General features: G+C 44.1%; 1 protein-coding gene across 9 annotated transcripts in view; it reads right to left on the bottom strand.

Moving 5' to 3' along the window:
* BCAS3 (BCAS3 microtubule associated cell migration factor) overlaps positions 1-26,477 on the bottom strand; it is a 657,493-nt gene that overhangs the window by 56,214 nt on the left and 574,802 nt on the right. For 5 of the 9 annotated variants that reach the window (XM_053567923.1, XM_053567926.1, XM_053567927.1 and 2 more), the window contains one exon: positions 23,036-23,083. The exons of the other annotated variants lie outside the window; for them this stretch is intronic. In XM_053567923.1, coding sequence (XP_053423898.1) covers positions 23,036-23,083 — 48 coding nt within the window. The remainder of the gene's footprint in view (positions 1-23,035; positions 23,084-26,477) is intronic. 9 annotated transcript variants of the gene reach the window in all.

Here is a 26,477-nt window from a genome sequence, read left to right as displayed (position 1 = left end):
ACTTGAGGCCAAGAGTTCCAGGCTGCAGTGAGCTGTGATTGTGCCACTGCACCCCAGCCTGGGTGACAGAGACTCTGAAAAAAAGAAAAGAAAGGGAAGGGAAGAGAAGGGAAGGGAAAGCAGAATGGGAAGGGGGAGGAGGGGAGGAAAGAAAGAAAAAGAAAAGTAATATGTGGACCAAAATTTGTATCATCCTAAAATGTATATATTGAAACCCTAACCCCTGGTGATTTGGTATTTGGAGGTGGGGACTTTGGGAGGTAATTAGGTAATAATGTGTAGCTACTTTAAAGGACACTTAAAAAGTGTTTTATGTTTTAAGCAGATATCCAGTGCTTGGGAGTACTAATTAGGTCACAAGGGTGGACTCCTCATGATGGGATTAGCACCCGTATAAAAAGACGGCTTTCTTCCTCACTCTCTGCCATGTGATGACATATTGGGAAGACTGACACCTACAGACTGGGAAGGGTCCTCCCCAGACTCCAGATCTGCTGGCAACTTGATCTTGGACTTCGAGCCTCCAGGACTGTGAGAAATTAATTTCTGTTATTTAAGCCACCCATTCTATCGTATTCTGTTATAGCAGCCAGAATTAAGATGCTGATAAATGTAAAATAATCACAAAACGGAATAAAAGAATGAGAATTCCCTGTTTCTTTGTTTCTGTTATCTACTTCCCCCAGAGATAACCACTATTAACTGAGTTTAATGCTTATACTAGCACCTAGGCTTTCTTCCCCCGTAGGATGGTAGTATATATACATTATTTTTCACCTGCTTTTTTATTATTTTAATTTTAATTTTTTTCAGGCACTAACACTGGATATCTGCTTAAAACTCTTTTTAAATGTCCTTTAAAGTAGCTACATATTATTTTGTATACATGCATACAAAATATACCTCTACTCTACTGATCAATAATTGGATTATTTCTTTTTTTCCTTTGTATTAAACAGTGCTTTTACCTATACTGTAATGCTTCAAACTACATTTTTGTAGGATAAACTCCTAGGAGATAACTTGCTGAGGCAAAAAGAATAAATTAATATCTAACGGTTGCTACCAAATTGCCTTCCAAAAAGGGTACACCAATTTGCACTCCTATGACTAGTGTATGAACAACCACTACCCCCCTTTAAAAAGGTCACTGCTCACCTGCCGTGAACCGAGCGCCACCTCTGTCGCTCGTCATAGCTGCCTCACGTTCTGTTGCTCCCTCATCTCTCCGTACTACACACCTGTCTGTCATCTAACTCTCAGCACAGTCTCAACACACCTCTACAAAATCATGAAGACTTACGTTTATCATATTAATTTATAAATGTCTGTAGTCCCATTGCCTCTACATACAGTGTTTGAGCTGCCTCACGGGAGAGATGGCGTCTAATCCATCTTCTTATCATTTCACATTCTTCTCTCCCCATCCTCTCCCAAGGAAACACCTAGTCCAAACATCTCTTCTGGGCTGAAGACCTACAGGTGTTAACGGTGGATTTGACATTTTGACATTTCTACTGGAAATGCAGGGTGTCCACGCCTTTTTCTCCACACTTAAATGAATAAGTAAAATGTATAAAATAAGCCAGAAAACCGGGGACCATCCTTACCATCTTCTCCTCTCCCATCTCCTCATGTCATTCCATCATGAATACTGAACCTACCATACTGAATCTACCTTCTAAATAATCTTCCTAACTGTCCATTTCTGTTTGCTGCTGATGGCAGCCTAATCCATTCATTCATCTTCCACTCCACTTTTCTAGCACTCCTGTAGACAGAATGATCTTTTTGAAACTCAAATATGATCATGTCACCCTCTTCTGAAAACATGCTTCCCATTGCTTTTAGGATGAGACTAAAATCTACAAAACCTGACAGCAAAACCTTACAGCCTCACCCATACTGTTCTTCCCTCCAGCCATACAGGCGCCCTTCCTCAATCCTTACTTTCTTCTTTTATTTTTTTGAGACGGGGTCTCACTCTGTCACCCTGGGTAGAGTGTTGGCATCATCATAGCTCACAGCAACGTCAAACTGCTGGCTCAAGCGACCTTGATGTTTCTTTCTCTTCCCCCACTTCTTTCCCCTTTGCTGAGTTAGCACACCCATCAGAGCTTAACTTAAATGTGACATCCTTAGAGAAACTCTCCCTGAATACCCCTTTCAGATGTTCTCATACCACATACAATTTTTCCTTCCTAACACTTCATGCAACTTGTAGGTGTTTATTTGTGAGATTAGATTATTATCTTTTCTCCTGCATAGACCATAAACTTCACGAGCTCTATTGTGTCTGGGCAGGGAGCATTAAGTAGTGTACACTGTAGCAGTTAGTGGATATGTGATGGATGCTGAACTAATGAAGGGTGGCTGCTCGGTAAGGTGTGACAGCATGATTTTTCATTCTTTTTTCTGCTAAGGTTTCTTTGCCGTACATTTCCTTTGCATTAAATAGTGCTTTTGCCTATGCTGTGATACTGGACTCAGATGGTGTGAGTTTTTAGTGAGAGGCCTTCTGCTTGACTGGGTCCCAGGTGACAGTCCCTGGGGACCTGCCTATCCTGTTTATTCTGCGTGAAGACCAGGAGAAATGAAGATACTCTTTTCAAAAACATCTCCTTTAAAGAGCCCCTGCTTTGTGGTGTTGCCCCATCGCTCCGTCCTCCTAGTTACAGTTGGGCCTGCTACTCTTGGAATCCAGCCAGCCATTCTTTGAAAAGCACCCCCTGTCACTTTAAGATTTTAGTCCCTTGCTTGGGCCATATATCAATGCTCCCTGCTGCAGTGGCTATGCTGTCTGCTGTTCAAATTTGTCCAATTAGACACAGCCCCGTGGGGTGGAATTCAGTGTGAAATGTGCCTGCCACTGACCAAGAATGAATTGGTGTGGAAAGCCCTCAGGGAGAGCCAGCGCAGGTCTTCCCAGGACTGGCTCAGTACCCTCTGGGTGGGTGACTGCCTCCCTGAGGCACAGGGTCACCCTCGCAACCCTGTGAGGCCTAATAACTCTTGAGGGCTGGGCAGGGAGGGGCCGCCTCACGTAGGTGTGAGGCAGAGTGGAGGCTAAGAACCAGCCCCCACAGAGATGAAAGGTCAGGGCACTGCTGTGTGGCTGGTAGTTACTTGTCACAGTCTCTCTCAGCCACTTCCCAACACTAGTGCAATAGAGCCTGTGGCCTGCGTGGTTCAGAGGGGACACCGTCAAACATTCAAAAGGCTCCAATCAGTAACGCAGCTGGCAGTAGTGGGGGCAGAGAGGAGCTTCTTAAAGCACAGGCAAACTCTTGATCGTGACGGGACAGCAGGGGCAATGGTTTTAAGATAATTTTTAGTATCTCTAACCAAAAAAAAAAAACTCATTTGCAACAACTCTTATTTATTTATTTTTTTTGTAGAGACAGAGTCTCACTGTACCGCCCTCGGGTAGAGTGCTGTGGCGTCACACAGCTCACAGCAACCTCTAACTCTTGGGCTTCCGCGATTCTCTTGCCTCAGCCTCCCGAGCAGCTGGGACTATAGGCGCCCGCCACAACACCCGGCTATTTTTTTTGTTGCAGTTTGGCCGGGGCTGGGCTTGAACCCAACACCTTCGGCATATGGGGCCGGCGCCCTACTCACTGAGCCACAGGTGCCGCCCCCAACAACTCCTATTTTTTAAATGTTTATTTCTCCTCCAGCAGCTCAAACTTTTCTTCTAAAACTTGTTTAGACCTTAGCTAAAACTGTACATAAAATAGATGGACATATACTAGTACACAAACTTGGGACAGCCTCTCCCTCCCTGAACAGTTAGCAGGCTTCACAGGGCTGACCTGGGGACCTTCTGCTTCGGTTTAATCCCAGTTCTAGTATTCCCTATGTGACCTGCTCATGTATCACCATGGGTTTCAGTTTCAATGATGTGTGCAAGGAAGGTGGCTGGGTCCCTTTCTTCTCTGATTCATTTGCTGAACATTTACTGAGTGCTTAGCGTGTGTCTGGTACCTGGGATACAGACAAACAGAAAGGCAAAGTCTCTGCCTCCGGAGTCCTCAGCCTGATGAGAACAGAGCCCCATACTGCCCCACGTGCTTAGCAACCCAGCAGAGGCTTCCAAGAACACCCTGAGCCAAAAACATGCGAGGATCACCTTATGAAAAGACACCAAATACCTCACAGACACTGTCAGTTCTTGTCTCCCATCCAACATTTGACAATAAGTTATCCTTTTCCTCCAGGACGAATATATGTATCAAGAAGGAAAAACGAGTCTGGGTAAGAGGAAACACAAACAGCCAATGAACCCACACAGGGACTTGGAGGGCCACGCACACGAGGGGGCTGCTGCTTCTGCACAGCTGACCAGCAGCGGAGACATTAGATGCTCTCTGAATCCTTGGAGGGAAGGGGTGCTTATTAAGCAAAAAGGGACCCACCTTTTGCCTGAGATGCCATACGGAGGAACTTGGTCACCACTTCCCTGCTGAAATTCACCTCCTTCACACATTCCCAGGTTTATAATTTTGATATTTCTCAAAGTACTTTTACATCATCAACAAATTTTCTCTTTCAAATTAATCCTCCCTTGTAGGAAGGGCTAATGTCACTGCTTCAGTTTACAAAATAGAAAACTAAAACACAAGGCAGTTTCAGGGCCACTCCTGTGATTATACAATTGGCTAGTGAGGGTCAAAGCTGAGACCCAGAACCCAGTGCTAGACCCCTTTATGCCAATTTCTCGCTACACTCCTTATTTCCTGTTCTAGCAGAGAGCTCGATATAAATTCATATTTAACTAGTGAGATTTAAGAGGAAAAGAATAATCACAATGGTTATAAATGAGTCCTTCCCCCTGGGGAGGTTTGGACTCTAGACAAAAGTCTTCTCATCTTTGAAAGACTCCCCTTTGTGAAATGAACAATCTGGCCCTGGTCATCAGCTGTCTAAGACTCTGGGTTACAGTCAATTTCCCCATGTGACACTGAATCCATGTGACCATCTACTTTTTCTTTCTGTCTTTTTTTTTTTTTTTAATCAACTGCTTAGCAGCTCAATCAAACCAATTGTGGTACTTTCAAAAGGCATCAAAATAGCTACAACTCTCCCTGAAAAAACGGAAAGTGCCTTGTTTTCAGGAAAAAATGTAAAGTACTCTCCCTAGGATCCTCAAACAGATATTCATTCCATGACAAATCCCCCTTTTCTCCCAGAGCCCCTTTCTCTCTTTTAAAAGAAAGGCTTAAAAATATCAACACTAATGAGATTATACTTTCAATTTACTTCTGGCCAAATTTTATTTTCAGCCTCGAGTAAATGGGAGTTCTTTATGGTCAAGGACAAAAAAACTAGAGGCTGGAAAAACTTCATTAAAAAACCAACCAACACAACTCACTTGTTTGAAACTGAGTAGAGACAGGAGAAGGGGAGGAAAAAGGAAAAAAGAGTGGGAGGGAGAACAAGGCCATGTTCTTGGCTGTGCCTCAGGTCTGAAGAAATGTCACAGCTGAACAGTGGCAAAGTTATAATCTCACTCCTCAGAGGCTGGTACAAGGCTTGGGAACGGGTGTGACCCCAGGAGGCAAAACAAGTTCTCACCAAGAGTGAGAGAAGAATCTTTCTGTTCCTAAAAACTGCTCAGTTTAACGGTGCCCTTGAAACAGTCTCCCTGAGATTAGCACCTTTCCTCAGAGTGAGTCCCTTGCATTTGAGCAGGCTGTGGAATTAGCAAAGTGCCTTCATGCCTCATGACAATAACCTGAGGAAATAGTAGGGTAGGTGTTGTCATCCACGCTTTACTGAGGAAGATACTAAGCTGAAGCTTGGAGAGATCAAACAACTAGCCACGGTCATACAGGCTGCAGGACTCAAATCCAACCCTCTGGGGCTCTTTCCACGATTTTCTCTCATCTCCCAGTCAGAATGGCCAGAATGGAGAGCGCTAGGTCAGTCTGACTCTCAGAGTCTTCAGCAGCCACAAGGACAATTTTCTGGTCAATCTTCCTAGGACTTGCTCCAGTGTGAAGAATTCCTGATGATAAGGACCAAAAGCCAGCCTAAGTGCCAGTCAACAGAGCTAGGTTCCCTGAAGGTGAAGGATCAAGGGCTCAGGGAGCCAAGGGCCTGCAGGGCTATCCAGTGGTCCACTGGAGGAAAGCTCTTCTCGACTGCCACCTCTTACCACCCCAGGCCAAATGGCCTCTTCTCAGGCTCATCAGCTGCTCACCATCACTGCTTTTACTCCTGCATTTCCTCGTGGCCCAGGACTACAACCAAACTCTTTATAAAAAGAGGTCATGAGCTTCCCCAAGAATCCAGAAGATGAATGGTTAAGGGGGACAGGAGGTGGGGCGGGAGTGTGGGTCCGTCTCTTGGTCAAATATAATGAGCATCTTTCTTCTTTGACTACCGCTCTGTCCTTCCTTGCGTTAAAAAGGTGCTACCATTTTATCTCATGTCACATGTAGTCAGAAGATGGTAGGGGGAAACTGGGAGCCTACCTTAAACAAACAAAAAGGGAAGCTGGAGATCGACTTTTAGTTACGTTTGTAAAAGCTCATTAGAAAAAAAGGGATAGGAGGCTAAAGGTACTAGATTAAAGATTCAGGGGACACGAGTTCTAGTCTCGGCTTTATTATTTATTAACTGTAAGATGCGGAAAATCTGGAATTTTCTAAGCCTCTTTTTAAAAAATCTATTAAATGAACTAATAGTAATAATCCCTACCTAGATCACAGCATGCTGAAGGATCTTCTGAGATAATGCATATGGAAGCCCTTTGTAAAGCATTACATACATGTGATATTATTATGACCAAAGAGCTGATTATACATTTCAAGCAGATTGAAGAAACCCTCTTTGTCACTTAAAAAAAAATCTGAAACATATGTCCAAAGAAAATATTAGAGAAAGTTTAATTGTACTCCATGAGTCCTGTCATTAAAATAGGTAAATGTTTTGTGACGTATGATAAAGAGAAGTGGGTACTAAAACTTCGTAGTTAAATATATTCTTTCACCAGTACTCCCCAGCTGAGAGTCAGAGACAAGGAAGGAACTCAAGTCTTCCGGTTCACAGTATAGCTGTCTAGGCAGAGACCATCTGATAAAGAAGGAAAAACTGGGCTTTGGAGTAAAAAAGACGTATTCTCTGAAAAACTGAGTTTATGAAGAAAAAGAAATTTAAAACCTACCTTCAAAGACACATAACCACTTTCCATTCAAATGCCATTATAGTTATTAGTCTGACTAAAGGATAAAAAAATTCAGTACTAAAATAGGGAGAGAAAAAGAAATTACTTTAAACAATGTCAAAATGACAAACCATCAAAGAATTGTGATTTATTCAGAAAAGAAATCTCTTAAACAGACCTAAATGGTCGGGCAAACTTTTGAATTTAATCTAGTGATATACTACAAAAGCAATGGGCCTCTATAGCATATCAAGCAAATTTATAAGAATATGATCAATATAGTTGACACACCATTTAATTATAATCTTCAGTGACAGAGACGATATGAAAATCTAGCATCAACTTTCTGACAGTGGAATAAATAGATATAATTACTCCTCATACTAATCCCAGCAGAATTGTAAATTATCAAGCCAGACTGTACATCTGAGTTATAAGATTTCCTTAATATGATAGAGTTTGATGTAGGAGGTTTCATATCACCAATATTATGCCTTTTTATTAGAATAACATGCTCTCTGAGGATTTCAAGTCAAGTGGTCAGAATGACCCTAGGTTCTCTGCACATTACTCGTATCCCCTGATCCAAGACCCTAGGTTCTCTGCACATTACTCGTATCCCCTGATCCAAGACCCTAGGTTCTCTGCACATTACTCGTATCCCCTGATCCAAGACCCTAGGTTCTCTGCACATTACTTGTATCTCCCTGATGTGCACAGGGAGAAGCTGCAGGGAGGGGCAGGCCTGAGGCGGGGGGAGATACAGGAGTTGGGAGTAACTATGCATTCTCTGAATCTCAGAATCACAGACTTACGGAAGGATGGGCTTTAGAAATCTCTAACCCTCACTCAGCATTTGATAGAGCAGGAAAATAAGGATCAGAGAAGAGGATGGAGTTGCTCAAGGTCACATGGGTTTCTGGAAGAACCAGGTCAGAACCCAAGCTTTCTGATGTGCAGTACAAAGCTCCTTCTGTGTCACCACAGCGCAGAAGCAATTGCTGAGGTGGTCAGCTAGAACACGGCCAATATGACTGTGGCTATTATCATACCAAAAGGAAGGAATGCACTCTCTAGCAAGGGCCAAGAGAAATTATAGTTAACATTTAACATTATGAGACCAACTTCAAAGACACTCCAGCTGGACTCTAATAGTGGGAGATGAAACTGCTAACACTAGCAGAAAGTCACAGGTGGACAGCGCGGGCTGGAAATAGCACATGTATTCCAAGCAGAAGTGCTCTTCACATACCCCAACATAAGGCCTCTGCCTCACTGCAGGGTGTGGAGAAATATGGGAAATAACTTTTAGTCCATGTGCAGTTCAACATGTTATTAAGCTGTGCATCCCTTGTTAATGCTCCAGAACACTCAGAAGTGTCTACATTTGCCAACTGGGGGGAGGGTGGAGGCTGTTGATAACAATGGGGCAGGGAGATGGTGCCGCTTAGGTGGGCTTCAAGAAAGACTATACTTGTTTATAACAGAGGGAGGAGAGGAGATGGCTGCAGCTCATTGCCCCGAAGGAGTATAGACAGTACATTACAGATTCTGGAGCCTGAGAAGGGAGGCTCCAATTTAGAAAAAGCAGTTAATTCTGGAACCACTATTTCCACCTTGGTAGAATTCACCTGCAGAGCCCTTACTAACTCTGCCCACAGCTTGTTCTTAAACAAAGGACTGATGTCAACTATCCTTTTACAATGGGTTTTAGTCCCTTGTAGCCAGGGCCCTGACTCCTGATGTGATGGCTGAAGGAGAAGGGCAGAGGAGTAGAGGGTTAGAGACAGACCTTGAACAGCTATGGAGGCACCTGGCCTGCTTTCTGCACATGACAGGACATCTGCAGAACAAATGCTGTCCTTGCTGTCCTTTGTTATTGGCTCAACACATGAGGCTGCCAAGAATAAACATCAGTCGGGACGATCTGTCAAGCTCGGCCTGACTCCTCCCACCTTCAGACCGCACCAGGGTTCTCTGTCCAGTCCGCCCTTAGGTGGGCTGAGGGAGGAGAGTTCATACCGGGCTCTCTGTGTCAGGACTCCCAGCTGGCTCTTACACTGTCTCTCTGCTCTAACAGGCCAGGTGGACTAGGCTTCTATCCTATTCCTGAGGACAAGTCTCCTAAAATATGCATTGGATCCCTGCCTTGATTAACTTCCATTCTTTAGGAACAACTGTGCTTACCCTGCTGACTACTCCTCTCGCTCCACACCCAAAGGAGTCTTGCTGGATTCCCAAGATGTGACTGAGGACCCAATGCCAGCTGCCCAGAGATTTCCCTGGCCTAGGTCTCTCTACACAGGGCTCCCTCCTAGAGGGACCATCACTCCACTATTGACAAAGTCTTCCATGTTGCCAGGAGCCACGCCTCCCTGGACCATGGCCCCAACACCAGGAACTGTCTAGCTCAGGCACTAGTGCGACCAAAGGCATGGGGGGCATAAGACAGTGGTTATGGGTCCAGTCACCACAGGCCCACAGAGCAGCTGTTGAACAAAGGCTTTTTGCTGATAGGGACAATCACACTCTCAGAAAGAATAAAAGCACATGACCTATTATTTAGGAAATGTTACCTTTATATTGCTTTAGTCTATAATGCCATATATTATTGTTTTCCTGGGTGGGGTCCCTACTATTTTGTCCTGAGCTAGTGAGGATGGCAGGAAGATACACAGCAGAGGCCTTTTAAAAGCCTGACAATGAAACACAAATTGATCAAATAGCTGGTGGAAAACAGCTAAATATGATATGATGGATACAATATATAAATATATTCAATTTAGACAGACAACACCATTCTTTGGAACTCTAAAATTTTTAAAAAATAAATCAGTGACAGCAACGTTTCGTAGGTGCTACACCTATCTTGGAAGTGTATGTATGAGTCTCCCAAACTCTGACAGTGTCACCAGGGTCTGACTGAAAGGAATTCTGGATCATATAGCAGCAGTTTCTCAAAAGGACTGGCAATGGCTAGAGTTAGTTTTTTGCACCAATCAGTCAAATACAGGACTCCTTAGGGGGGAAACAGCTAAACATAATTTAAGTCGAAACGGTTAATTTAATAAAACTAAATGGCAAGAATTGTTGTTTATCACTGTGAGGAGTCTGGCACAGTACTCATAGCCGTGCACGTTGGCCTGAGTGGATGTGTGACGGGGAAGGGCCAGGCCATCCGGAGGGTGTGGAGAGAAGCGTGTCCATTCTGAAGAATACGCCTGTCTCCCTTCCTCCTTTCCTTTTTTTTTTTTTAATCAGACACAAACTAATATACATAAGTGGTAAAATCCTATCTTCTGCTCCTCTAAGAATGACATCTTAAGCTTTCCTTCAAAAACACATTTCCCATTAGGCACACGTTCATCAAGCACCTGGAATATGTTAGACACTGTTCTGGGCACTGGAGAACCACAGACGGACAGGTAGAGTCCTGGTCCTAAAGAAGGTCAGGGAAATGGAGAAACAGGTGGATGACGGAGGGAGATTTGAGACACCAGCCATGGGACCCTCTGAGCTTACCCAGGAGAGGAAGAGAAAGCTGGTCAAAGTTGTGGTTCCCTGAGGTGAATCTTGGAGAAGCTGGTGGCACGTGGAAGCAGATGGAAGGGAAGAGCAGATGAGGTGAGGGGATGGCATGGGACATCTCAGGGACTAGTATGAGCAAAGGCACAGAGGAATAAGACAGGGGCCATTCGGCGCAGTCAGAATCTGGGACCACTGGGGGGTGAGGCTGTGGAGTCTGGGAGGCCAGGGAGGAAGCCCTACAGAACCGCAGAGTTCTCTGGCTCTGCTATTAACCAGCAGTGCTGTGCTGCCTCTTCCAGAGGTTTCTCTGCTCTCTGGGAAGCCTGAGGTGAGAGGAACAGGACCAAGGCTGAGGGGTTGGTCCTGCAACCCAGAACAGAGAGTGCAGAAGGCCACGGCGCGGGAATGCTTGGAGAGGATTCAAGGCATTTTTCAGGCAAACTCTTCCTCAGATGGGTGAAGAGGAGTTCCAACATCAGACAAATGCAGTTATTGCTAACAGCATTCACATTTGGAATTCCCTCTGGGGGCTGAAATCCACATTTCTCACAAAGGAAACCTGGACAAGTCTCATCTGTAACAAGCACTACCCACTCCCTGTGTACAATTTATTGGCCCAGAACACCAGGTTAGCAAGTCGAAATAATTAAACATCAGGCCAGCTGTTTTAGGCAATTAGGTAACATTTTTCATTTAGGAGACCACACAACAGAGAGGAGAGAATTGGGAGATAAGACCTGTGTTTTGATTTACTAAGTCTCTGCTGCAGATAAAGCCCAGCTTTTTGGAAGCCTCCAGGCAATTACTATTTCAGGCTTGGCAAGAACTTGAGTCTGAAAGTAACTATTAGGCTTGTCTTGGCAAGACTCAAAGTCACTGGAGTTGTAAGGTTGTCCCAGGCAGAGGGGAAAAGTCAGTGGCAAGAGGAAGCCAGGAGCCAGAGAGCCATTAGCAGGGCTGTTGTTGCAGGCTTGGGGCTCAAAAGACGCCAAGTTCAGTCCTCCCACAACATGTTCTTAGAGAGGGAATGTGGTCAGACAGTGAAGGCCCAGGCCTGCTGGTCGGGATGCTGTGGTTCCCTTCCTGGCATCTGCTCTTGTTGGTTCTGTGGGCACTGCTGACACCGCTGCCCTAGCATCTTTTCCTGTAACAGAAGAGGACTAAGAGTTCTCATGTTTGGAGGAGCAAAGAGGTGTGACAGGCAGGTTGCTAAATGGTGCTGGCTTCATACAAAAGGGGGAGAAGAGGATATGGACATCAGAGCACCAGAACATTAATCTCCCTGCCAGGAACTGACAAGTGCCTCTGATCAAATCTCTTCCCCTGTGTGGGCCTTGGTTTCCACAGTGTTAAACCAGGGAGCTGGACCGGGCTACATGATCTCTCCCGCCCCTTCTAGGCCTGACATTCTACTAGTCTAAGATGCCAAAGAAGATAAATTGTTAGGCTGCAGGCAAGTAAGATATTCTTTGAATGGAAAAGAGAAGCAGCCTGTGTGCTGCCAGCTGACATCCCCCACAAGGCTCTGGAGCCAGCGCTAAGTATGGGGCCAGGAGAGTGGGGCCGTGTGAGGAGACAGCAGGCCCGCGTGTGGTCACTGGCTCCGCTGCATTGAAACATCTCTTGCTTGAGCTCTTCCACTTAATTGGGAGCTTGCCTTTCCAGTTGTATATTTTTATCCTGTGCCCTGGAACCCAAACCATTAGGTTTGTAGCCAAAGGCTGCTTCTTGTTTAATCGTTAACTGCCTCAGCACCGTGGAGCTCCACCCCAGCCGGAAAGTCCTGGTCCAGAGGCTGCACCTCTTCAGCGAGTGGGACTTGAGGGAGGGTGCTGAGCTGGACTAGAGTCCAAGTTCTGTCCTCCAGCTTTGGAAATAAATCCCCTGCACTGTCTGGCCCACACAAATCCCAGTTCAGCCAGGCCTCTCCTGTGGGGTTATTCTGGTAACAAAATGCTTGAGATCAGCAATTCTTTTCTACTCTTACCCACTCTCAGAGAGGAGCCAACTGGGCTATTCCTTAGGCTCCACTTTCTGTGTCTGAAATGTGGTTGAAAACTAATATTCCAGATGTTTCCTCATATTTTAAGTGGAACCACAGATTAAGCTTCCTATAGGAAGGCAATATGGCACAGTGGAAGGAGGACGGTCTTTGGAGTCAGACAGGCATTTAAATTGTGGCTCAACCCTTCATGTCTTGAAAAAGTATTGATTTTTTGAAACTTAGCTTCCTCTCCTAGTGAAATAACAGCATATGCTTTTTCTACCTGGCAGTAACTTCCAAGAATCCAAAGACTGTCTGCTTTGTTCATCACTATGTAATCTAAGCCTAACAAAGAGTAGGTTTTTCAATTAATGCTACTGAGTTAGTGGTTTGAAACTTCACAGGATTTTGAGATCAATGTGATTAAAGGTGATGAGTGTCTAACCTTGTACCTGGCACTTGGGAAGTGTTTATTCACTCATCTATAGTGCTTTGAGACACATTTCTTCTACCTGAGTGAGGTGGATGTTCAAAGAGGAATCCAAGTCCTTGGTCATGCTTATTTGAGTTATGAAGAGGCCACCTGGTGGAATAAAGTACAGGATTTTGAAAGCTCTTTGATGTGGGGGTATTTTCCAACATAATCAGTACTGAACCCGAAGCTAATGCTGAAGCTCGCTCTCTGGCAATGGAAAAAGACGCCAATCAGATACAAAAACACTGATGTCACCGATGGTGGTAGGAGGTCCTTCAGCAATATCAATGGCTTCCTGGCCTTAGGGTCTTCTAAGGAGATTCACAAAAGTAGACCGGGCATGGCAATAAGAGTCTCGAGGGCCCTTGGTACACTAGACTATTGTTCCAGGACAGAAGCAACTCAGATCAAAATGGTGAGTGGGATTTTCCTTGCATTGGCCACAATACATATGTTTGTTCAAGAAAAAAAAGTTGGAGCAAGAAGACATGAGCGTCTGCTGCTGAAGAAAAGCCTGTTGTGCCAGCCACAGTGGCAAGATTGTTCAGGGAGTTCATCCTCAAAGTCCAATTACTCCAACAGAGCGGCCAAGGTCAGTGTCAGTGTGCAGTGTGCCAGCACTCCAGCCACTTCACTACCAGATGGGAACCATGCAGGGTACGTGCCTTTGGGGAGAGCTGACAACCTAGGCCAGCTAGCCCCTCCAGCTGATAACACCTTCTCCTTGCTCTCTTCCACTTCCCTGGACAGGCAGGTCTAATAGATGCCTCTACAGACAGCAAATAACTGCAGCGAGCAGAATCCTTTATTGGGCTCCTTTACCAAGAAGTGGGTCCACTGTCACATGGGAGAATCGGGGAGAATGCTATGACTTGGCAAAGGGCCAATACCTCTGAATGATGATCCAGGGCCCACATTTTAGGAGCAAGAGATCAAAAACTTCTCTCCTCCTGCTTTGTTTCTTACAGTTCACCAAGAAACCAAAACAATCTACAGAATATGAGCCAGATGAGGCTGAGATGGAAAGTGACCTAGTTACCTCACACTTGACTTAAAAATGTGTCGTTTAGGCCATGCCCGTTGCTCAGCAGCTAGGGCGCCAGCCACATACATCAAGGCCAGCAGGTTCAAACCCAGCCCAACCCAGCTAAAGCAACAATGACAACTGCAACAAGAAGAATAGCTGGGCGTTATGGCGGGCACCTGTAGTCCCAGCTACTTGGAAGGCTGAGTCAAGAGAATTGCTTAAGCCCAAGAGTTAGAGGTTGCTGTGAGCTATGCTTGAGACTCTATCTCCAAAAAAAAAAAAAAAAAAGTGTCCTTTAAACACAGGAGCCCAAGCCACCTCCCACTCTATATTTCAGCGTGATTTAAGAACAACAATTTACCTCCCAAGTTTTTCAAGTAGCCTAGAAATTAGTCCATACTAATTTCTCCAAATAGTGAATAACACGTCCTAATATGGATTTAGAAAACAGATATCTAAATTTTTTACAAATCAAACAGCCTGAATAGACATGTCAACTTTGGACTGTGCTGTGAAGATGTAACACCATCAATTGCAGCAAGACCTAATCTTGGAGCGGTGCCACCACAGAGAATCTCTAATTTTTGATAAGGTTACTTACATAATTTTTCAAAGGAAAGTTCATTTTTAAGTATGTCTTAAGGTATATCTGTATGTGCTACAAGTTAGGCTCTCTGCATACTATGATCTCAAATAAGAAAAAAGAGAACAATACACATATATCACATTTATGTGCATTTGTACAATACAGTGAACATAATAATAATAATAAAAATAACAGCTAACACTTACATAGCATTTATTGCCAAGCAGTATTTTTTATGGAGTGGGTGGCAATATTTTAAGTATTCTGCACATATTAACTTGCTGAATCCTCACAAGAAACCTAAGATGCAGGACTGCTATTTTATGCATGAAGAAACTGAAGTACAGAGAGATGAAATAACTTGTCCAAGGTGACATAGCTGTTAAGAAACAGAGTTGAGATTTGAGGCTGAAGTGGACTGCTCCAGAGTCTAAGCACTTATCTCCTGAGCTAAACTACCACTAATGTCTTAGAAGAGCCTCATAGGTTTTTTTTCTTTTTCCTTTTGTTAAAGAGATAGGTCTCATTTTATCTCTTAAGTGCAGTGGTGCAATTACAGTTTACTGTAGCCTCCAACTCCCTGGCTCAGGCGATTCTCTTGCCTCAGCCTCCAAGTAGCTGGAACTGCAGATGTGCACCATCTCACCCAGCTAATTTTTCTATTTTTTTTTTTTTTTACAGCAGGGGTCTTGCTATGTTGCCCAGGCTGGTCTTGAACTCTTGGACTCAAACTATTCTCCTACATCAGCCTCCCAAAGCATGTATAAGCCACTCATTCATCATTCATTCATTCATTTCTGAGACAGACTCTCACTCTTTAGGTCAGGCTAGGGTGCTGTGCCACTAGCCTAGTTCACAGCAACCTCAAACTCCTGGGTTCAAGTGATCCTCCTGCCTCAGCCTCCTGAGTAACTGGGACTATAGGTGCCCAGCACAACACCCAGCTAATTTTCCTGTTTTTAGTAGAGATGAGGTCTTGCTCTTGCTTAAGTTAGTCTTGAACTCCTGAGCTCAAGCAATCCTCTTGTCTTAGCCTCCCAGATGCTAGATAATTCTAGCAGGTGTTGAGCCACCATGCCAGGCACTCATAAGCCATTTGGAACACGGTCTTCCACCTTCTGCTTTCTATCTGCCTCCCAGATGCCTTAGTAGTCTTTTTCTACCACAGCTTTTACCACTCTAATGATCTATCTCATACATCAGTCTCTAGAACTACACTGGGAGCTCTTGGGGGCAGGGCCTGGAGGCCTGTTCCTCTTCATGCCTCTCAACCCTCGAATTTTTGGTTCACAGCTTGGCTTACTTAATATCTGGGCTTGGGGAGGTGGGGGGAAGATTAGTTTCTGAGAGATGATTCATATGCAGGCTACAGAAAGACTTGAGAGTTCTTTAGGTGGCCTCATTCCACATTATTCAAAGGATCCTTCCAAATAGGGGTTAATGGGCCAACGAGGTAGAAGACCATATGCATAAAAGAACAGCAGGTAGAAAGGATTGGAAAGATGGAAGCTGGGAGAAAGAAGAGATTTTTCTTTCTTCCGATCCATTCACCCAGCAAACCTCTGACAATTCCCACTGATTCATTAACTCATATATTTTTACATGTGTCATTATTAACCATAGGAAGGCAACAGCTAATTCCTCCCATGTGGCTGGAATATGGCTTCCTTATTAAAGAAACATAAGGTGGTAGCCCAAATGCTATAGTTTTTAAAAGGAAAACTGATTTAAGCATGAGCCTTTCCTTTAACTTTATACCTACTTCTTTAACCACATTTGATGGTGTTCACAGCTTCTGCAAGTTGCTGTTTGATCTCATGGGCTTCTTCTCACAAGGGTGTAGATACTCTTGTTATGCTGTTCTTCCCTTTAAACTGGCCACTACCTTCCCACAGTGGCTATTTCCCTGGGGTCACCGCTCTGGCTCCAGACTTTGCTCTGAGTGCTTTACGTGTATGTTTTCCTTGGGAAGGAGAATGCACTTTAGGAAATGAGGCAACACTTGAGATGGAAACTGTTCATTTCCAGGGAAAACAGAAACATCAAAATATTCTTTCATGCTACGGTGAAGCTGGGACACAGGAGGCACGTGAGGTGGGGAAGGCTCAGGGGCACACCAGCAGGCCCCACCTCTCCCGGCTTCCTCTTCTATAAAGGCAATTTGGGGAGTGATGCTTTCCCTCAACAAATTTACATAATCTCTCCACTTTTTATCCTAGGAGGAATGGGGAGGGAAAAAGGAGACTTTGGATATCTTTTTTCCATCCTGAAAATTTTGAGAAATGTTAGCAAATCATCAGAGAATTATCTAGTTCCTTTATAAACACCCTCACACAGGCTAACGTTCTTTTTTTTTCTGTCACTAAACCAAAGGCTGAAAGGAACATTATTCCTTGTGGGGGGAAAAACTCAACCCTCGTTTGGGTCAAGAGTCATGGACTCCAGGAGGAAACAGGATTCCACACTGAAAATGCTCAGAGGACGGGACAGTCTCGGCTGGGGGAGGCCACAAGCGTGGACAGAGGAGAACCATGTAATCTTCTCCCAACCTACTTACGTAAACTTTATAAGTACAATGTTGGCAGATTCCAGTGCATAAAAAAGTAGCTGAAAAAACTCGAACCATAAATAATGCCAAGTAATAAAGAAGGTGAATGTTTCTGTTATTAGATTCTTTCATTGTATAAATCTGTTTAATAAGCTGGCTAGGAATCACTGATAGAAAACAGACTTAGTATGGTGTTACAGACCAATCCGTTCTAGAAGGCCAGTATGGGAATTTGTGCCAAGTTATATTTTTCTGTTCTTAACCAATGCAACTTAAAATGTAATTGTTGTTTCCTTGTTCAAAAATGGAAAATGTCTTATGAGGCTGTGTTTGGAGGGGGAAGGCATGCTTGGTGTCACAGGCGCTCCCTCCCGCCTTCCCTTAACCACCTCTCCCCTCTCCTTGGCCTCCGCAGACTCATCCTTTCAAGGCACTTCACCATATTTATAGAGCACACTGCCTTTTGTCTTACTCACTGAGAGGGGCTGGGGTCTGTGTATGACTCCTGCTTTTTTAGAGTGCTATTTCTCAACATTTATATGCATGTGTTTAGAAAAATCCCTCCAAATATCCTGCTTTGACCCGAGATCCATGGCAACCACTTGGGCTAGAGAAATTTACTGAAAACTAGAGGGGGCGGTGAGGGAGATGTGATGGGATGGAAGGGGAATGGAATGGAGGTCTCTGAGGTCACGTTCATCCCCCAACACTAGGATTTCTAATGCTTGTTGATGTTTTTCTGGGGTTGGTTACTATCATCATGATGGGCTGTAAAATGAAATGCTATAAACTAGCTGAAGGCTTGAGTAGAAATATTTGCCAAATGGCATAAACAACAACACCGGGAGTCTCCACATGCTCAGCCACACTCACAGGGCTTGGCCAGCGGTGCCCACACTGCTGTTTACAGCACTGTGATGTCTAAACTCCATCGCCCGGCTAGGCCAGTTTCTGACCCCAATTCCCAGGTCCCTTTTTAGGAAGCCCACACACATCTCTCCTTCCAAGAGTTTGCTAAATAGATAAAACAAAAGGTAATTGGATGAAATAGATTATTTATCTGCTCAATTTAATTAGTGCTTGGAAAATTTGAGTCTTGATATTATTCAGAGTTGCTCATATAACACTGTGTTACATCTGTAGCCATGCGTGGAATGTTTTGCTACGCATTTTACTTAAGTCATAGGGAGGTGTCTGAAGGTATTACAAAAAATTAAAAGTTGGAACTGAATAATTTTGATTACTTCTCAAGTTGGCCATTAAGTCGTTACTTAGGAATGTAACCCTTTCTAGAACACTTGGGAAAAAGTAATTCAATATGGAGTACTTGGACGTGAAATTAGTTAGAGACCTTTCTACAGTTTCTCAGATTTATGTAGTTCTTTTTATTTCTCAATACTAATTTATCTGGCAAAATCCCATCAAAAAAGATCAGGATCACTATCTTCCCCTCCCCCCCCTCTTTTTTTTTTTTTTTTTTGAGTTTTTAGCCAGGGCTGGGTTTGAACCCTCCACCTCTTGTATATGGGGCCAGTGCCCTACTCCTTGAGCCACAGGCGCCACCTTATCACTCTCCCTTTTTTAACACAAGTAGATACCAAACTTAGAATGTGACATTTAAAAGGGACCGCTTACACGTTGGCTGGAGGCAAAAGAAAGTTATTCCACACTTAACAGCTGTGGTAAATGCAGTTGGATAAAGAAAGGATGGGTTAGGTTCTTTACTGAGCTTACTCTGAAGAAACTCTAGTAAGAAGAACTCTAGTAAACTCTAGTAAAGGGGGCGGGGGTTGGAGAACCTACAAGTGGTATTCTTTGTTCTCCTAAACGTGAAGTGGAACCCGGCAGGAAAAATTCCCTCCGGGGAGCAGTCCAGAGGAAGCCCACAGCTGAGGTGGGGCTGCTCGTGGAAACCAACATTCTATAAGTGCCAGCTCAAGCCTGGCACCACGCTAGCCTCTTAACTTTGTCCCTCCTTTTCTCATTCTGTGGCTTGTGGGGAAAAGAAGTAAAAGAAAACCACAAGGACTCAGTGGGAATGACTTTCTGATCAACACTGACAGACCTTTGACAGAAGCACAGAAGCTGGGGAAACCGGCCCAGAGGCTTTAATGCCAAATTGGCCAACAGACCCCAAGCTGTTCCTAGAAAGATCCGGTGCCAGGAAAATCAACTGAGTTAGAAACAATCATTTTACTCAAGCCTGGGGAAATCTCCAAAGTTCCATTAAGGAATGGTTAATAATAGAGCAAAATGTAAATGGTACCCATGGATTTATTTTCAAAGAAATATTTTAATGAAAAAAGCTTCAAGACTTGTATTTTTTTTTTTTTTTTTTTTTTTGTAGAGACAGAGTCTCACATTATGGCCCTCGGTAGAGTGCCATGGCCTCACACAGCTCACAGCAACCTCCAACTCCTGGGCTTAAGCGATTCTCTTGCCTCAGCCTCCCGAGTAGCTGGGACTACAGGCACCCACCACAATGCCCAGCTATTTTTTGGTTGCAGTTCAGCCGGGGCCGGGTTTGAACCCGCCACCCTCGGTATATGGGGCCGGCGCCTTACCGACTGAGCCACAGGCGCCGCCCAAGACTTGTATTTTTAAAGAAAAAAAAAATTTTTTTTTTGAGACAGAATTTCACTTTGTCACCCTCAGGAGAGTGCTGTGACATCACAGCTCACAGCAATCTCAAACTCTTGGGCTCAAGTGATTCTCTTGCCTCAGCCTCCCAGGTACCTGGGACTATAAAGGAAGCCACCACAATGCCTGACTATTTTTAGAGACAAAATCTAGCTCTGGCTCAGGCTGGTCTTGAACTCGTGAGCTTAGGAAACCCACCTGCCTTGGCCTTCCAGAGTGCTAGGATTATAGGCATGAGCCACCTCACCTGGGCTGTATTTTAAAATCGATATTTGGTGATACTGAGTAAGTTCATTCCACTTCTTAAGATGAATTTTGTTTTCATTTAAAAACAAAATTTGGGCCAGGCACTGTGGCTCACGCCTGTAATGCTATCACTCTGGGAGGCTAAGGCAGGTGGATAGCCTGACATTAGAAGTTCAAGACCAGCCTGAGCAAAAGTGAGACCCTGTCTCTAATAAAAATAGAAAGACTAGCTGGGTGTAGTGGCACATGCCTATAGTCCCAGCTACTTGGGAGGCTAAGGCAAGAGGATCACTGAGCCTAAGAATTTGATATTGCTATGAGCTATGATGCTATGGCACTCCATCCAGGGTGGGCAGAGTGAGACTTCTCTATTTTAAAAATAAAGAAAATAAAGGGGGCTGGTGTGGTGGCTCATGCCTGCAATCCTAGCACTCTGGGAGGCCGAGGCATGTGGATTGCCTGAGCCTAGGAGTTCGAGACCAGCCAGAGCTAGAGCAAGACCCCATCTCTAAAAATAGTCGGGCATTGCGGTAGGCGCCTATAGTCCCCTCCCTCAGGAGGCTGAGGCAAGAGAATTGCTTGACCCCAAGAGTCTCAGGTTGCTGTGACGCAACAGAACTCTACCAAGGGTGACAGAGACTCTGTCTCCAAAACAAAGAATACATAAATAAAATAAAGTAAAAAGTCTGCTATTCTCTAATCGCTATATTGACGCCTGAAGTCTAGGTAACAAACAATTACAAGCAAACCACCATTATAGTGCCAAAGAAATTTAATTGTAAGCAAAGTGTACATAGGAAGTAAAAAATGGCACATCCAACAATAGAAAGTTCCACATATTTGCTAATTCACATCACCTTTGTAGTTCAGCAGCAGAGATTCTACGGGATGTACTGAGATCATAAAGCTGCCAAGAAGTGAAAGCAAGACTCAGGTGTGCCGCTCTGGTTACACTACACTGCTTGTCCCACAGAGGAGTCAGGGCTTTACGACGTTTTCCTAAACTGTTTGAGAACTAGAAACACATCAGGGTGTTTGAGGCTCTCTAAAGGAGAAGTCCCCAGGGAGCCTGGTTTAAGGGAGACCTGGGGCATAACCCTTTGGGCCAAATTCAGTGAAACAAGGAGGAAGATGATGCCAAGGGTTTCTGCTGCTTGACGACTTTCCACCAGAGGTTCAAGATAGGAAACATAACAAAGGCAGCCATCATCACCAGTCGCCTTCCACATGCTAGCAGCTCTCCTCGGCACGCGTTCCCTCCTGCGGTCCTTACCACACTGTGGTGTGTACAGGATTACGCACGTTTAACAGATGAGGAGAGGTTTAGAAACTTGCTCAGGTTTACACAGTAGCAAGCAATGGATTTGAACTCAGGTTTCTCAGCCTTTCAAAGGCTGTTTCTTTCGAGTACACCAGGCCTTTCTTCCAGCTGGGCTGGGCGCTGCTGTGGGCTCACTGCCCCACTTGGCAGGATGCGAGTGGCACTCTGCCGCATTCTGCACTCCTCACACTATGCTGAGTAGACCTGACTGAGCCACTGAATCAGAGGTTCAACTGAGCATTGATTATCCACCAGGGTCAGCTGGCGACCTAATGCCAGTTTTCCATCTTCAGGGGAATGGGGCCCTATGAAAACAGTAATCCTCTTAAGAAAAAGTGACATTTACCTGTTACTTTCATCCCAATATAAATAAAAACTTTAGAAAACAGTTGAGAAGGAAAATAGAATTCAAGGGTATCAGGCAACTGGAAGAGTCATGTGGGAAGTTCAATACTCTATGGAGGTGACTTCCTGTGTCAGGCACAGGGTTCTGTGAAAGTCCAAAGGAGATCTGACTAACCCTCTCTCCCTCCCTCTGCCTTCCTTTCCTTCCTTTTGGGGGTAATAAGGTCAGAAAACGTTTCCTAGGCAAGGTGACATAAGTGCTGAGTCTTATAGAGTGAGTGGGAATGGAAAAAAATAGGAGTGGGAAGGGCATTCTAGGCATCAAATAGTCTGACTAACTTGGAGAACTACAAGAAATCTGGCAATCCTGAAACAAAATTCAGGGCAGAAGTGGTCAGAGCTGTGGGTACAGAAGCAGGCAGATATCAGACCAATGAAAGGCTCTGTAGACCACACTAAGAAACTTGACCTTTTTACTGTGGGCAAAAGGAGCTTCTGAAAGATTTTAGACAGGGGAGTGACACGGCCAGAGCAGCAGTGTCACAGGACAGATACGTGGGAGGGGGAGTGAAGGCAGAAGACCAGATAATTACAACGATGGGCCATCAGGTAGTTAGTGGTAACAGGAATGAAAAGGAGAAAGGAAAAATGTGAGAGCTATTTATTCGGAAAGGATCAGCAGGCATTGATGACTGATTTGTGTGGAAAACACAGAGAAGAAGGCATCAGAAAGGATGACTCCCATGTGTCTGATTTTGTTGACGGGGTGGACAGTGGTGTTACCAGCTCAGATGGGGATCAAGAAAAGAATGCCCAACGACATGCTGGGGGTGGAGCGTGGTTAGCACAGCTTTGGCTAAGGATATTATGCCTACTTTCCAGCCATTTATCCAACAAATACATTGAACACCTACCAAGCACCAGCTTCAGAACTTAGTGTTGGAGTCACAGCGATGACTTTTCAGCCTCTGCTTTCCAGGAGCTTACAATCCAGAAAGGAGGTCGGGAATGTTAGCAGAAAAACTAGACTGTGAACACTTATCACAGCATCATATGACAGGTGCTCAACACAGAGGGGACCAAGGGGAAGGGAGACATCAATTCTGCCTCAAGCCATGCACAGCCAGAAATAGTCAATGGAAGAGGGTGCACACCAACATCTACCTGTGTCCTCTTCCTGTGGACTGGTCACTCCCGACTGTTCCCACTCCCCTAAAAAGAAGTCAAGGGTAGAAATGAGAAATGACAGCAGGAGGAGAAAGCACCAAAGTACAATTAACAACAGGTGGTGAGTCTGTCAGTTCAGATCGCCATCCTGGAAGCTGCGCAAAGATGGAGCGGAATCGCGCTCAAACTCTATTAAACCCAGAGCACTAATTGCTCAGGGAAGCCCACCTGTTCCTTCCCACACACTGGACATTTCTCAGGCACTTCAGAAGGTCCAGGCTGTTGCTGTGTACCCAAACATAGATGCTGTTTATATTTCCCCCCACCCTTAGAGATGAGAGACTATTTTTTTTCTTGTTTTAGGCAGCTCAGCAGATGCAGCAGTGTGAAGGTCTGGCTCCCTATAAATCCTCCTGCTTTTGTCTCAATAAGATGACAAACATTATCTGAAAAATCAATACTATTTCCAGGTTTGCTGTGTCAGCAGAGCCCAGGATGATGGCTGCAGTGTTTGCTGTCCCACTGTCCGCCAAGCCTTTGCCCTCAAATGGCCGGTCTGAAAGGCAGGCTGGAGATCTCATCACAAATTGAGCTGCCTCAACTATCCTTTGCTTTGAATATCCTAGAACCACAGATGGTCACATGGCACTAGAAGAGGTCTTACAAATGGTCTGTCTTAAAGCCCTTGTTCATGAAAAAGAAACTTAAGAAATGATTTAGACACTAGATTCCCTATGGCCTGAATATTCCCTTTCACTGCCTTTCTCGACAGAGTTTGAACTACTGCAGGGTTCTCTCAGGTAGAAACACAACAGGGGCTAGAACTGAGAATACATGAAGGACCAGATAAAGTACGTCTGTCTTTTTTCTCGAGCTGAAATAAATTCCAAAATCTTGTGACTTATCAATGTAACAAAATACCTACATCTTAATTTTCTTAGCAATAAAATGGGAGTAATAATGATGGGGGACCTTTTGAGTCTGTTTTGTGGGGTAAATAAGATAGTGCTTGAGGCACACCTGAGCTCATGAGTTCAAGACCAGCCTGAGCCAGAGTGAGACCCTGTCTCTAAAAATAGCTGGTTGTTGTGGCAGACGCCTATAGTCTCAGCTACTTGGGAGGCTGAGACGAGAATGACTTAAACCCAAGAGTTTGAGGTTGCTGTGAGTTAAGATGCCAAAGACTCTACTGAGGGCAACACAGTGAGACTCTGTCTCAAAAAAAGAAAAAAGATAGTGCTTGAGGGAAGGAGTTACCTAAAATTAGTATGAGAAAACTCTGCATCTTAATTCATAATAATAAAGAGGATATTCCATTTCTCAAGAATCTAAAAATGACCATGGTAAAAAAGCAGAAAAATTTGCATTTCATTATTGGAATGGTGTGGTTAGCTTGTTGAAGATTCTATTAGATGGTACCAATTTTCACATTAAGTGGACATGAGTTATTGCTGAAGACTCGAAGCTCTCTCTGGAGAATAAGACATCATAGCCACATAAATGGCATAGTCAGATCCCATGGCATATTCTGACGTGACATTAAGAGACAAGATGAGAAATGTCAAGTAATACACCAGAGAGAACAGGAGAAGCCAGGGAGTGGGGGAGGGAAAATTCTGGCTCTTTCTCCTGGCAGGGAAGAGTGGGATAGGGAAGGAGTAATGTGCTTGCTGTATGTGGGGGAGAATCCCAAGTTTTCTTAACCTTGGTTGACAGAGCCGGCCTTCCCCCAGCATGACACTGGGTCTTTGCAGATGGGAACAAGAGCCCAAAGTGGCTGATTCATTTACTTTTAGTGGTGATCTGACTTCTTTTTCATGTATCTGAAAATATGGGTAAATTTGTGAGGAGGGTGGGAAGGGTACAGATTTTCACACTATGAAGAAATAGTTTCTTTCTGCTGCAAAGTCAAGTTGTAATCTCATTCAGAGATTATGAAACTCAGGCCCACAGGTCTCCAAGAGATCCATGAAGAGAATTCAGGTGGTCCATGAATTTGAACGGGAAAAAAAAATCACCTATATTTTTGCTAACTTCCAGCTAAAAAAAATTTTTTTGAGACAGAGCCTCAAGTTGTCACCCTGCGTAGAGCACTGTGGCCTCATAGCTCACAGCAATCTCAAACTCTTGGGCTTAAGCAAATCTCTTGCCTCAGCCTCCCAAGTAGCTGGGACTTTAGGCGCCAACCACAATGTCTGGCTATTTTGGTTGCAGTTCCCATTGTTGTTTAACTAACTGGCCTAGGCTGGGTTCAAAACCACCAGCCTCTGTGCATGTGGCTGGTGCCAAGCCCTAATAAAACTTTATTTACAAAAACAGTCTGTGGGTTGTAGTTTGCTGATCCCTGGTACGCACACATTATGATTGTGAAATTATAGTAGTGATTAGTTCTATTATTTAATACATTAAAAATAGGTATATATATCCCTATAGCATAAATATGCAGGTATTTAATATATGTTAGTAATTTTTACATTCCTGTACATTTTATTTCTTTGAAAACATTCTGAGAAAGGGTTCATAGGCTTTGCCACATTGCCAATAGTCTGTGGCAAAAAGATCAAGTTGTCTTATCATAGACACACATGCTTATTGACAAATGACTCCCGTCAGAGGCTATAAGAGAGAAGGAAAACCAAAATCTGTGGGGTAGAAAGCACTGTCATTGAAGCTAATCAGATATGAAATAAAAACCTCTCTCAACTTTCTACGGCAGTTGATAGGAGAAGAGGAATTCTTTCCCTTATTTTCAGTGACTCCACGCATTTTGTACATTTTTCCCTGGTAGCTGAGACAGGTCTTGGCGTTCCCAGCTGGACTTCTCTGTCATTACTTCTTGCTGCCACACAGTTTGCACAGTTAACAATGAAACCTGTTACTTGAAACACAATGGGTTTATTTTTTGTTTGTGTAAAGCACAATGGATTTAAACACCCCAAATTAAAACTTGCCTTACGGATGCTTTCCTTCTCCAAATGTCACCTGAATAATGCCTTCTTTGGGAACAAGTTTTCTCTTTAGAAACCTGTCGTTGAAGGGGCAGGGGCACAGGCTTCTCTGTGCCCGACCAAGGTCAAAGGTCTACAAAGATTAGGGCCTTGGGACAGTGAAACTAACTAGGATTGTATGTGGCAAAGACCAGCTGTTTTGCCCTTTACATATAAACTGTATTTACTCCTAATAATGCAGCAGCAAAATCTAATGTGAGGAGAAAGCACCTTCTGCTCAGTGCTGTACTAAACAGCTCTGGGTTACATTTACAATTTTAATAAACTGATTTGTCAAAACTGTCAGAATCAAGGGAGATCATCTGGATGCCAGATGAACAAAAATATCTGTAATTATAAGTTGTCCATTTTCCTCTTTCATCTTCTATACATGTATCTGGGAGCAGCCACATATTTTCATGCACATACATACATATAAATTTTAAATCATT

The sequence above is a fragment of the Nycticebus coucang genome, chromosome 18 (genome assembly GCF_027406575.1).
Source record: "Nycticebus coucang isolate mNycCou1 chromosome 18, mNycCou1.pri, whole genome shotgun sequence".
NCBI lineage: Eukaryota > Metazoa > Chordata > Mammalia > Primates > Lorisidae > Nycticebus > Nycticebus coucang.
Note: the sequence above shows the minus strand (reverse complement) of the source record. Positions and strands in the feature narration are given on the sequence as shown.